The 14,851-nt window shown below is 38.3% G+C and overlaps 1 protein-coding gene across 1 annotated transcript; it reads left to right on the top strand.

Annotated features, from left to right (window-relative positions):
• The first annotated feature begins 11,578 nt into the window (after positions 1-11,578).
• LOC123938989 (olfactory receptor 2L3-like) lies at positions 11,579-12,514 on the top strand. Its single transcript, XM_046000825.1, has one exon. The coding sequence runs from the start codon at positions 11,579-11,581 to the stop codon at positions 12,512-12,514; it is 936 nt and encodes a 311-aa protein (XP_045856781.1).
• Positions 12,515-14,851: the final 2,337 nt, after the last annotated feature.

Genomic DNA, 14,851 nt, shown 5'->3' with positions numbered 1-14,851 from the left:
TAACTGAAACTTTATATTCTCTGACCAAAATCTCCTGTTTACTCCTACTTTAGCCGCTGACAACCACAATTCTACCTTCTGCTTCTATGAGTTTTACTATTTTATATTCCTCATTATAAGTGGTATCATGTTAAAAAAAAACCTAAATGAAGGTTCTTTGAAATCTGACAAAACTTTAACTATATCAAACAAGAAAAAAAAGGCTCAGGGGCACCTGGGTGACTCAGTAGGTAAGCATATGACTTTGGCTCAGGTCTTGACACCTAGGTCCTGGTATACAGTCCCACGTCTGCCTCCCAGATCAGTAGGGAGTCTGCTTCTCCTTCTCCCTCTGCCTCTGCCTGCCCCCCTGCTTGTACTATCTCTGTCTCTCTATCAGATGAAGAAGTAAATAAATAAATAAATATTTAAAAGAGAAGTCTCAAAATAACAATATCAAGGCAACCCACGGAATGGGAGAAGATATTTGTAAATGACAGTACAGACAAAAGGTTGATATCCAGGATCTACAAAGAACTTCTCAAACTCAACACACACAAAACAGATAATCATATCAAAAAATGGGCAGAAGATATGAACAGACACTTCTCCAATGAAGACATACAAATGGCTATCAGACACATGAAAAAATGTTCATCATCACTAGCCATCAGGGAGATTCAAATTAAAACCACATTGAGATACCACCTGACACCAGTTAGAATGGCCAAAATTAGCAAGACAGGAACAACGTGTGTTGGAGAGGATGTGGAGAAAGGGGAACCCTCTTCCACTGTTGGTGGGAATGCAAGTTAGTGCAGCCACTTTGGAGAACAGTGTGGAGATTCCTCAAGAAATTAAAAATAGAGCTTCCCTATGACCCTGCAATTGGACTGCTGGGTATTTACACCAAAGATACAGATGTAGTGAAAAGAAAAGACACCTGTACCCCAATGTTTATTGCAGCAATGGCTACGGTCGCCAAACTGTGGAAACAACCAAGAAGCCCTTCAACAGACAAATTGATAAGGAAGATGTGGTACATATACACAATGGAGTATTATGCCTCCATCAGAAAGGATGAATACCCAACTTTTGTAGCAACATGGACGGGACTGGAAGAGATTATGCTGAGCGAAATTAGTCAAGCAGAGAGAGTCATGTATCATATGGTCTCACTTATTTGTGGAGCATAACAAAGAACACGGTGGACATGGGGAGATGGAGAGAAGAGGGAGTTGAGGGAAACTGGAAGGGGCGATGAACCATGAGACACTATGGACTCTGAAAAACAACCAGAGGGTTTTGACGGGGCGGGGGGGGGGGGGAGATTGAGGAACTTGGTTGTGGGTAATAGGGAGGGCACATACTGCATGGAGCACTGGGTGTGGTGCAAAAACAATGAACACTGTTATGTTGAAAATAAAGAAATTAAAAAAATAATAATGAAAAAAAAAGTTAAATTTATAACCATACCATTTAGAAGGTGGAAAGGATGGGCAATATCTGCATGGAAAGGCACAATTCTACCGCCATTGCTACAGAAACATGCTCCAAACAATGTTTTATTTTGTTTCATTTTTCGTTACTTGGGAGGGAGTGAACAGAGGTTTGTTTTTAATATATAGTATGTTGCAGTAATTTTTACATCCTCTGCCATATTTGTGGAAGATGAGGATGGAGAAGCTGCTCCTGAGAAGCACAGGGCTTACACGGAGGCTTAAGGTCCATCCAAAAGGATGAGGCTCAATGGGTATCACCCGAGGGTGTTTGAATGTAAGGTAATGAAACCAAGCACTTTTTCTTGAAAAAAAAAAATACTAGCATTCCTAATTCATCAGTACATGAAAAGTATTATACACTATGACCTACTTGGATTTATTCCTGGAATGTCAGGATTGTTCAACATATGAAAGTAAATATATACAATGCACCACAGGAACAGAATAAAGGAAATTTCATACACCAAAAATCTTTGAAAAAGAGTAAGATGGGAGGAGTTATAGTTCCTGTTTTGGGAACTAAATATTAGACAATAGTAATCAAAACAGAATGGCACCCCAATAGCTAAGATCACCTTGAGAAAAAAGAACAAAGCTAGAGGTATCACAATCCCAGATTTCAAGCTACTACAAAGCTAAATTAATAAAACAAAACAAACAAGCCAAAAAACTATGGTGCTGGAACAGAAACTGACACATAGATCAACACAACAAAATAGCTCAGAAATAAACCCACATTTATATGGTCAATTAATCTACAAAAAAAAAGGTGAATATGAATGTACAGTGGGAGAAAGGACAGTCTCTTCAGTAAATGGTGCTGTGAAACCTGAACAGCTTAATCCAAAGGAATTAAATTGAGTCATTTTCTACACTATACACAAATACTAAAAAAATGGATGTTCTCAAGTCTTCCTCAAAAAGGAAATTATTGCCTTGACTTTGACCATATTTCTAGATGTGACTACTCTGGAAGGAAAAGCAAAAATCTGCATTAAACTCTTAGTACTATAGTCTTTGTTTTCTTAAATGCAAAGTGAAAGAAACCATACACAAAACAAAAAGGCTAGCTTCTGATTGGAAGAAGATATTTGCAAATTATATATTCAGTAAAGGGTTAACATTCAAAATATATAAAGAACTTATACATGGGAGACATAATATTCAAAAAGTCTGAATAAATATATTTGTTTGTCCACTGAATTGATGATTAACACAACTATTAAAACAGCTACAGAAATTATCAGAACTCATTTCTAAACTTTGTCCTAAGGACATGCTGAGCTATTGGTGATTTAACCTGCATTGTTCATGTCTCAGTGGACATTCCCAAGTGAATACACACACAAAACAGCAAGTGTTATCCTTAATCTCCAAAGATGTCCTGAAATCATGATTGCTGTTCAGTCTTTATGGAGTTATATAAAATGTCAAGAGCAGGGGTCAGAGAGAAGTATAAATAGGTTTGAAAAATATTCAAATCTATTCAGAAAAATGACTTCATTCATATGATGATGGGAAGACCGATGTCAGTTATTCAAACCAGTAAGTTTGTAAATATCCATGATAATAAAAGTACATGTCTTAATTGTATTTTTATTTATCATTTAAATAATGCTTAAGACAATTCTGATTAGAATTAATAAAAAACTTTTTAAATAAACTATCAGAATTAACAATTGATACATTCTAGCATTTAATTAACTATGGAAATTCAATGGAAAGTTTTATTTGACTGAAATCAACTTAAAAATATATAATTTTTTATTTTTGTATATTTCATATATATATTATATATGTGTTAAAACTTAAAAAGTAAATATATTGCTTACATTCTGTGTACTTTGAAAAAACATGAAGCTCCTTTAAAACACAAAACATTATAGAACTCTTGAAAGAATTTGTGTTGTACCTTATAATTTACTGTGAACTGGTAGTAAATATGGTGGAATTGATATTCTAATCAACAATTGATATTATCTACAAGCATCAGTTAACTTTTTTTCTGGATTTATGATAAGTAAAACTAAAGTGTACACTAAATGATACTATATTCATAAAAATAGGGTCACTTTAAAAATAATAATAATTCTGACAAAATATATACTAAACATATGAATGCAAATTGGACTGAAAATGTGAGAATTTGTCTGAACCAAGGGATTTTTATTAAAAAAAAATCGAATTTGAAACATACATATTATCCATTGGGAAAGGAAATGCATACTGAGTCCAGAGCTGTAATAGACCCCCTGAAGGTAGGGGAGATTACAACTAAATAAAGAATACTTCAGTATGGCATATGTAGATTAAATTTTATTTCACAGAACTAGAGCTGTTTTCATTCACATATATGTTGTGATCACATAGATGTTGATCCTATCAGGTTAATTCTTTTGGCATTATAGATTATTTACTGGACTGAAATCATTCCCAATTTAAGATTGGCAGCTTAGGAAATGAGTGATGTAATCTATGTAAGAGTTGGTCAAGTTTGGAAATAATAAGATTTTAACTGGCGTCTGAGTGAGAATAGCTGCACTGTTTACAATAGAAAATGATTTAGGGGCTCTCTGGATGGGAAGGAAATGAGGTTCTTCATAAGAAACAATGTTGAGTCATATTGGGTAGGCTTTAGGTGGGCTCACATGAAATGAATAAAGCTAGCATGTATAAGTCCAAATCATCAATAGTGAGTATAGGAAAAAAACCAACACTTTTTCTATTTTTTTCCTGGATTTGTGGTGGGGGCTATTTTACCAATGAGTGCAAAGTGGATAAATGTTTTCCAATACAAACATTAATTGCTTATGCAGGGTTTTTTCTTATATGCATCTGGCTTTCCTTTTTTCTTTTTTTTTTTTAATTTCTTTTCAGTGTAACAGTATTCATTGTTTTTGCACCACACCCAGTGCTCCATGCAATACATGCCCTCCCTATTACCCACCACCTGGTTCCCCAACCTCCCACCCCCCGCACCTTCAAAACCCTCAGGTTGTATATACACAATGGAGTATTATGCCTCCATCAGAAAGGACGAATACCCAACTTTTGTAGCAACATGGACAGGACTGGAAGAAATTATGCTGAGCGAAATAAGTCAAACAGAGAGAGTCAAGTATCATATGGTCTCACTTATTTGTGGAGCATAACAAATAACATGGAGGACATGGGGAGATGGAGAGGAGAGGGAGTTGAGGGAAACTGGAAGGGGAGATGAACCATAAGAGACTATGGACTCTGAAAAACAACCAGAGGGTTATGAAGGGGCGGCAGGAGGGGTGGGGTGTGGGAGGTTGAGGAACCAGGTGGTGGGTAATAGGGAGGGCACGTACTGCATGGAGCACTGGGTGTGATGCCAAAACAATGAACACTGTTATGCTGTAAATAAGCAAATAAAAATAAATTAATTAATTTAAAAAAAAACCCTCAGGTTGTTTTTTGGAGTCCATAGTCTCTCATAGTCCATCTCCCCTTCCATTTTCCCTCAACTCCCTTCTCCTCTCCATCTCCCCATGTTCTCCATATTATTTGTTATGCCCCACAAATAAGTGAAACCATATGATACTTGACTCTCTCTGCTTGACTTATTTCGCTCAGCATAATCTCTTCCAATCCTGTCCATGTTGCTACAAATGTTGGGTATTCATCCTTTCCGATGGAGGCATAATACTTCATCATTTATATGGACCACATCTTCCTTAGTGGATAATCTTTTTAATGTGCTGTTGGATCCTGTTTGCTAGGATCTTGTTGAGAATCTTCGCATCCATATTCATCAGTGATATTGGTCTGAAATTCTCCTTTTTGGTGTGCTCTTTGCCTGGTTTGGAGAACAAGGTAATGCTGGCTTCATAAAAACAGTCTGGAAATTTTCCTACTGCTTCAATTTTTTCAAACAGCTTCAGGAGAATAGGTGTTATTTCTTCTTTGACAGTTTGGCATAGATATTTACAATTGTTAGATTATCTAACCCTTTAAGAATGATGGAGTGTCCTTCTGTATCTCTGACTACAGTCTTTAGTTTAAAATCTAATTTATCTGATATGAGAATCACTACCCCAGCCTTCTTTTGAGGCCCATTGGCATGAAAGATGCTTCTCCATCCCTTCACTTTCAGTCTGTGTGTATCCTTAGGTTCCAAATGGGTATATTGTAGATAACGTATGGATGGGTCCTGGTGTTTTATCCAATCTGCAACCCTGTGTCATTTTATGGGCACATTTAGGCCATTCACATTGAGAGTGATTACTGATAGATACGTTTTTATTGACATCGTGTTACCTTTGAAGTCTTTCTGTCTGTAGATTGTCTCCATATTTCTGTTCAATGATATTCTTAGGCTTTTTCCTCTTTTATAGAACCCCCCTTAATATTTCCTGCAGTGATGGCTTGGTGGTTGCATGCTCTTTTAAGCCTTGTCGGTCTTGGAAACTCTTTATCTCCCCATCCATTTTGAATGTCAGTCTTGCTGGATAAAGTAGTCTTGCCTGCATGTTCTTCTCATTTAGTGCCCTGAATGTATCTTTCCAGGCTTTTCTGGCTTGCCAGGTCTTTGTCAACAGGTCTGACGTTGTTCTGTTGGGCTTTCCTCTGTACATAAGGAGCTTCTTTGTCCTAGCTGCCTTCAAGAGGGTCTGCCTACAATTATAATTCTTCATTCTTACTATTAGGTGTCTCGAGAACTTTTGAGAGTCTATCATCTTGGGGGAGGCCTTTCTGTCTCTAGTACATGAACTCTGGTTCCATTTGCTAGATTGGGAAAATTTTCTTGGAGAACTTGTTCCACTATATCTTCTAGACTTCTCTCTTTCTCCTCCCCTTCAGGGATTCCAATAGTTCTGACATTGGAACTTGTCATTTATTTCCCTGATTCTGTTTTTGTGGCTTCTAAGCTGTTTGTTCCAGGCTTCCTCCTGATCCTTTCTCTCTATCTGTTTGTCCTCCAGATCACTAATTCTATCTTCTGTCTCAGTTACCCTAGCTTTTAGAGAATTTAGATTAGATTGGAACTCATTGAGAGCTTTGTGAACATCATCCCTGGTGGCTGTCAGTTCTGCCCTAACATTGTGAACATCATCCCTGGTGGCTTTCAGTTCTGCCCTAATCAATTCCATTTGGTCATCCATGGCTTTCTCCAATCTAGCTATTGCCTGGATAATTGTTAGCCTAAAATCTATTTCCAATATATTGTCTATGTCAATAGCCATTAGCTCTGTTTCAGAAGGCCCATCCTCTGAATTTTTCTTCTGTTGGGCATTTCTCCTCCTATTCATTTTGGTGAGAGATGGCTGAATGGATGTAGCTGGATGTATCCACCGTGGTGTACTCAAGGTGCACCCTGGAATGTTTCTGAGCAATCAGGAGTCTCCACCCAAATGAAAGAAAAGAGAAAGAGAGAATAAAAGAAAAAGAGAGAGAGAGAGAGAAAAACAGGAAAGAAAGAACATAAAAGAGAAGGCTCAGCCCAAATGGACACCAAGGGTAGATTTATGAAGTATACAAACAAAAACAGAAACAAAAAGACTGATAAAAGTATATGAGAAGAAAAAAAATATGTATATATATAAAAAAAAAGAAAAAAAAGAACCTTGTCAAAAAGAACCCCAGATATAAGATTTATATACTATCAGGACAAACACAAATACACAGAAACACTGGCAGAAGAAAAAGATGGGAGAGTGGTTATAAATTCTCAGTGTGGGTGAGAAAGGTTATTCTGATTCTTCCTGGATGTATCTTTATATCTTTGTTAAAGGACTCAACTTTCCTAAGATAAAGGGGGATTAAAAATTGGTTTACCTATAAGGGGTATCATTGATTGGGGAAAGGGGATTACCTTGTAGTTTAACTCTATATGAATGTTAAAAAAATAAAAATAAAAAAAGAATAAACTAAACTAAAATTTTAAAAACTTAAAAAATAGAAAAGCAAAAGAAAAACACTTGTATATGTATCCAAAAGTTCAGGTTAAAAGGTTATTATGGAATTTGATGTACTGGACATCTCACTGTGATGGTAAATAGGTTTAAAAATTATCTATATAAAAAAATGAACCAGAATAGTGGTAACGAATTAAAAATAAAGGTTGTATCTATGAAGTAGTGGTGGTTGTTCTCTTGTCGTCTTTTTTTTTTTTTTTCCTGGTTGGCTTTCTGGGGGAGGGGCCTGCCACGTGGGTTTTTAGGCAATGTTCCCTGAGTTAAGTCCTCCCATTCCCCTCAAGGGGATGGGCTCTGAGGAAATGGTTTTTCAGGCTTTTGTTCTCTGGAGGTTTTTATGTTTCTTTGTTCATTTTTTTTTTCTCTCACCTTGACAGGTTTTGATGGTTTTAATGGTTTTTGGAGGTTTAGAGGACAGCAAACTGCACCCAGACCTTCCTCTCAGAGAGAAACCTCAGTCTGTGCCCCTCTGGGTACTGCAGAGCACATAAGTTCCCTCTTGGTCACTGGCAGAGCAGGTTCCGAGTAGTGGTCCCTGGGAACACAGGAACTTCTGCTTGTACCCAAAACCATGATAGCGGCAGCTATCTGGGCATCTCCAGACCACAAGAGAGGTAGCAAGCAGCAATCGCACACTATTTTCCCACTCCCCTGGGCTGGGAGTGCCTGGTCTCTCCCAGTCCAAGAGCGCTGGGCTGGCGCCTGTGCATACCTCTCTCAGGGGAGGGCGCAGCATGCTTGCATGGGTACTGCAAAAAGGCTGTGCTTTTGCTGGCTGGTGAGGCTCCCAGCCCCTCACTGGAGCCAGACCCCACACGCTATCAGGTGCGTTGGCGGCTTAGGAACCAAGACCTGGTTTCTCCACTGCACTATCTCTGGCTCAGTGCCAGGGGTGGTCCTGGGTCTCGGGACTTAAGCCCCCATCCCTAACTTCCCTGATTCCCACAATTTTCCCCCATGATCCTTTGCTCTTTTTGAGTGCTTTCAACCAGACTCCAAGTTAATGCTTGTCCCCAGACGCAGGACACTCTCGGATTGGGGTGTTACATTCCAATGGGTTGCCTCTGGTGGCTCCCTCCCCCTTTTGTTTATCTTCCGATACCAGTCTGACATTCCCACTCCACTTTACCAGCCCACTGGCATCTTCTGCCCCGTAGAGATCCAGACATGTATAATTCTGATCTCAGTCTGATTTCATGGGTGATCGGAGTTCTTTGGTAGGTAATCAGCTCACTTTAGGGTACAGGTTGAAATGGCACCTCCTCCTACTTCCCTGCCATCTTGTATCCCCCTAACAATGAAAAATTAAAAAGATTTTTAAAAAGGTATTGATAAGATGAAACAGTTAAGATAGGTTAAAATTGTGAGATTAAGAGTCATTTATGGTTTGTCTCCCTCCCAATCCCATCTTGTTTCATTTATTCTTCTCCTATCCCCCTACTCCCCCATGTTGCTTCTCCATGTCCTCATATCAGGGAGATCATATGATAGTTGTCTTTCTCCGGAGACAAACCATAAATGACTCTTAATCTCACAAAACAAACTGGGGGTTGCTGGGGGGAGGTGGGATTGGGAGAGGGGGAGGGGGCTATAGACATTGGGGAGGGTAAGTGCTATCGTGAGTGTTGTGAAGTGTGTAAACCTGGCGATTCACAGACCTGTACCCCTGGGGATAAAAATACATTATATGTTTATTTAAAAAAAAAAAAATTTGGAAGGGGAGGCGAACCATAAGAGACTATGGACTCTGAAAAACAACCTGAGGGTTTTGAAGGGTCAGGGGTGGGAGGTTGGGGGAACAGGTGGTGGGTAATGGGGAGGGCACGTTTTGCATGGAGCACTGGGTGTTGTGCAAAAAGAATGAATACTGTTACGCTGAAAAAATAAATAAAATGGAAAAAAAAAAGATAGGTTAAAATTGGAAAGAGGGAATATTCCAAAAAATAGAAAAAGAGAAAAATAACAAAAATTTAATTTTGAAAGACTAAAGAATCATGAAGAAAAAAAGCCATGAATTCTATGTGCTGTATTTCCCTACCACTGGTATTCTATAGTTCTCATTGATCAACAAACTTGGTTTGGCGGGATGTTCTTGCAGATCTCCAGAGTCCTGTTGCAGTGATTCTCAAATGTCTTTGCCTAAGGTGGAATTGCACCACCCTTGCCAGCGGCCAGACTAAGTGTTCTGCTTGGATTAGCTCTTAGTATTTTTTGTTCCCTGAAAGCTTTCCATACAGTTCTGGAGAACAAGAATGAAAATGGCAGCCTCCCAATCTCCACCCCCAAGTAGCCAAGAGCTTGGAAACCCCCTCTCCGTGTACTCTCAGTGAAAAGCAGTCAATCACTTCTGTCTCCCTGGTCTCTGGCCACACTCTGATCACACCCAGCCTGTGACTGAGTATTTCCATCCCTGGCACACGGCCCTGTTTGGAGACTCCAAACTCAGCAGAGTCCTGCAGCATGCTCCCACACCACTCTTCCCAGTGGAGGAAGGGGGGTTTCCCCAGATCTTCCGCTTGTGGGGTCCCTGCTCGAAGAATAGTGGCCTGATTGTACCTCAGATCACAGTTTATGGCAACCCTGAAGTAACAACTCACTCCTTGGTTGTCTTTGCACCTGGCTTTTCTGCCCTGATACCTAGGAACTCTATTGTACTCAGGCACCCCAGTCTTTCTGTGACCCTCTGGGTTCTGAGACCACACTGTCCCAGTGAGTGTTCCACCCCCCCCCCCCACTTAGCCACTGGAGCTATGTCCCTCAGCAGAGCATAATTCTAAAAGTTCTGCTTTTGTGCTTCCTTTCTCTGTCAATTGTCAGTAGTTAGCTGATGGAATCTCCCACCCTGGTGGTCTCAGATTCCCTTCTCCACATGTCCTACCTTCCAGAAAGTGTTTGCTTTTCTCTTCTTAGAATTGCTGCCATAACTATCTAGCTGAATTCCTGGGACCAGATGAAATTTAGGTCTCCTACTCCTCTGGCCGCTTGTTCTCCACACTATAATCCTTTTGAGGCATAACATGCTGGGCTTACTGATTGTATTCCTTCTGGAGAAGATTCCTTCCACTCATTTCCACTTATAATATTCTCAAAATGCCATTTCTCTTTCTCCTTTTAAACGCTGATCCTTAAAATTTCTTCTCCCAAAAATTCTTTAATATTATAACCTCTGATTCCACCCTTTTCTCTCTTTCCCACTTTCTTTAAATTTATGCAGATTTACTTCTTTGTTATTATGTTAGTTGAGTTTTATGATGGGGTGATATATTTGGGCAAAAACTCTCGCACTTATCTAAAAATGGAAAGTGTTTCAAATACGCAAAAGCAAGAGGTAAAGCAAAATAATGAAAGGTACCCAAAACTGTGTATAATGTTATATAATTATTAAGAAGTAGATGAACACAATACAGACGTTTTCAGGGAGCTTGAGCAGAGCCATGGAGCTAAAATAAAATTTTAGAATAAGTCATTATGAAAAGAGTTTCTTTAAACTAAAGCACGTGAATATTGACTAAGGATAAAAAAATCTGCTTATATTTGGCACAACTATTTATTATAGATTTCTAGAGAAAAATAAGCAGACAATAACGCTTGGCACCTAAAATACTGGATTTGGCAAGCTGTTTACAGAAGAAAAAACAAAAAAGCAAAAAAAAAAACAACAACAAAGAAGAGAACAAACAAAAAGGATATATATCTACAGCATGACTGAATAGACTACTATAGTATTGGAAATATTAGGACTTAATTATAAAAGAAAAAATAATTTCACAAAGGTGATAAAATGTTTTCAAGAAAAGTTTTGTAATTTATGCATTTACATTGACTTAGAATGCATACTTAAAGAAGTATAAATTCTGATGTTGATAATAATTAAATTTACATAGAAAAATAAAATATGTCTTTCTTAATAAAGTCACATAAATGTATTATTCTTACAAATTTTCACATTTCCATGAAATATTTTGTAGACAGATGTATGTGTCATCAAGATTTTATCTATGATGTGAAACTTTTTTTTAAATATGTGTTAAATATTTTAAGAGCTTAATTGTGTCTTCAGTAAATCACAGTGGAAATAAAATAATAAATTAAAAAGAGATTATTTTTCTGTACTTAATATGTGTCTCTCTTTAAGGAAAACTACGTACATAACCCATGGAAAATATTAACCAAACATCTACTGATTTCTTTTTATTGGGGTTATTCCCACCATCAAGAATTGGCCTGTATTTTTTCATTTTCAGTTTTCTCATTTTCCTAATGGCTCTGTTTGCCAACCTGTCCATGATTATCCTCATCCTCCTGGACACCCATCTACACACACCCATGTATTTTCTGCTCAGTCAGCTCTCCCTCATGGACCTGAATTTCATCTCCAACATTGTCCCCAAGATGACTTCTGATTATCTCTCTGGAAACAAGTCAATTTCTTTCATCGGATGTGCAGTTCAGAGCTTCTTCTTTGTTGCTTTAGCTGGTGCTGAAGGATTAATATTGGCCTCTATGGCCTATGATCGTTATGTGGCAATTTGCTTTCCTCTCCATTATCCCATTCGTATGAGCAAAAGACTGTGTGTGTTGATGATAACAGGATCTTGGATCATGGGCTCCATCAACTCCTGTGCCCACACTGCATATGTCCTCAATATACCTTACTGTCGATCCAGGACCATCAACCATTTCTTCTGTGATCTTGCAGCCATGTTGACTCTGGCCTGCATGGACACCTGGGTCTATGAGTACACAGTGTTTTTGAGCATCACTCTTTTCCTTGTGTTTCCATTCATCTACATTGCATGTTCCTATGGCCGGGTCCTCCTTGCTATATGCCGCATGCAGTCAACAGAAGGGAGGAAGAAGGCCTATTTGACCTGCAGCACCCACCTCACTGTGGTGACTTTCTACTATGCACCCTTTATTTACACTTATCTATGCCCAAGATCCTTTCGATCTCCCACAGAGGACAAGGTCCTGGCTGTCTTCTACACCATCCTGACCCCCATGCTCAACCCCATCATCTACAGCCTTAGAAACAAGGAGGTGATGGGGGCCCTGAAAAGAGTGATTCTGAGGTTCTGTTCTGTAAAATGAAACAAAGATCTCACTTGTTCTCTGTTGCTTAGGAGTACGTTAATTTCATTCCTTAAGAATGCCATTCCAGGATTGAAGACAGGGATTACATTAATCTAGAAAATTAAAATAATAGACATTTGACAAAATAATTGTATATTCCCAATCATTCTGTTTTTGTGGTAATTTTTCTTTTTATTTCTTTTTTGTTACAAATAATTTATTAACTGCAGGTTGAAGTCTAAAGGTCACAGTTATACTGAATAATACAAGTATCTAACAATACAGTAAATAGAAACACAATAGCCAAAATATAAAAGAGGGGCACCTGGGTGGCTCAGGGGGAAAAGCTTCTCCCTTTGGCTCAGATTCTGATCTCATGGTGCTGGGACTGAGCCCCACATCATTCTCTCTGCTCAGCAGGGAGCTTTCTTCCCCCCTCTCTCTCTTCCTGCCTCTCTGTCTACTTGTGATCTATCTCTCTGTCAAATAAATAAATAAAATCTTTTTAAAAATATATGGCAAGAGGCCAGATGCCCATCAAGAGATGAAAGGGTAAAGAAGGTATATATATCATAATATAAATCTATGTAGAGATATATGGATATAAAAACAGAATGAATTCTTGCCATTCCAATGACATGAATGAAGGTAAAGAGTATTATGCTAAACAAAATGTCAGTCTGAGAAAGACAAATATCATATGATTTCACTCACATGTAAATTCAAGAAATGAAGGAGTGAAGGGGGAAAAGAGAAAGGTAAACAAATAAAAAGACCCTGAACTCTAGAGAACATGCTTATGGTCACCAGAGGGGAAGGTGTGGGACATGGATTAAACAAGGAATGGAGATTAACGAGTACACCTGTGATGAGCACCAGATGTTGAATAGCCACATTACGCACCTGAAACTTATATCACACTGTACTTTTTCTAATTGGAATTAAAATAAAATCTTAAAAAACAGTTAAGTGGTGACAAATGATCTAATATTATGTGCAATGGACAATTTGTGTAGCAAGCATAAAATGCTGTCAAATTACCTCTCTTCAATGACACTGAAGTAGGTAGCATAATTTACATTGTGTTTAATTGCTGCAAATGGTTCTCAGTGTAAATGCCTAGAAACATTTTGGAGTCTTATTATTTTTTATCTGTATCAATGACCAACCCTGCTATTGATTAACTAATAAAGTAATATAACTTAATTCTCCTTACAAAAATTAGCATATATATCCATAAATATAAAACACATACACATATATAACATATAAATATAAGATGCAGAACACTGGACCATAAAGAAACAAATAAATTTAGCATATTTGAAAGTGGAGAATTCCTGGTTTCAAGCCAATCCCCATCTTAGCTAAGGTTTTGTGAGATTTCATTTCCACCCACAGCAGACAGACATGTTACAGAACTGTGGTGGCTCTGTTATGTTATGATAAACTACCCAAAGGGGTTCTTCTCTGTTCTTCATGCCACCAGTGGCTCCTATCCTAACCATACCCATCCTTGTTTGTCTGCACAACATAACTTTGCTGCTTAGAGCTTGTCAAATTCAACTGAATTATAAATATAAAATGCCTAGTAACCATCAGTGTTCTAAAACCCTTTGTTCCTAAGGTACCATTGGTAACTCTATGTTACTCACTAATGTTGCTATTTCATTGTTATTTTCATCCAGTCACATAAAAGTGATTTAGTACATAAATCATTTTTAATAAGTGTACCAATTCTTGGGGTCCTTGCTGGGTCAGTGGATTAAGAATCTGACTCTTGATTTCAGCTCAGATGATTTTAGATTGAGCCCCAATCCTGGTTTTGAGACTGGTGTGGAACCTGTTTAACTTGATTTCTCCCTATGGAGAGGAGAAAGGAGTTAGGGGAAATTGGAGAGGGAGATGAACCATAAGAGACTATGGACTCGGATAAACAGTGTGGGGGTATTGGAGGGGTTGGGGGTGGGAGGTTGGGTGAGCCTGGTGGTGTGTATTAGAAGGGCACATATTGCAAGGATCACTGGGTGTGGTACATAAACAATGAATTCTGGAACACTGAAAAGAAATTTAAAAAATATTTTTTTTAAAAAAAGATGATCTCTTCCTTTCCCTTTGGCCCTCCCTCTGCTCCTCTCAGAGAAAATAAAGAAAAATAAAATACAAACCACCTTACACCAGTTAGAATGGCCAGAATCACCAAGACAGTAAACACCATGTGTTGGAGAGGATGTGGAGAAAGGGGAACCCTCTTACACTGTTGGTGGGAATGCAGGATGGTACAGCCATTTTGGAAAAACAGTGTGGAGATTACTTAAGAAATTAAAAATGGAGCTTCCCTATGACCCTGTAACC

This window comes from Meles meles, chromosome 3 (assembly GCF_922984935.1).
Source record: "Meles meles chromosome 3, mMelMel3.1 paternal haplotype, whole genome shotgun sequence".
Classification (NCBI taxonomy): Eukaryota; Metazoa; Chordata; class Mammalia; order Carnivora; family Mustelidae; genus Meles; species Meles meles.
The sequence above is the reverse complement of the archived record's forward strand: the minus strand, read 5'-3'. Positions and strand labels throughout refer to the sequence as shown.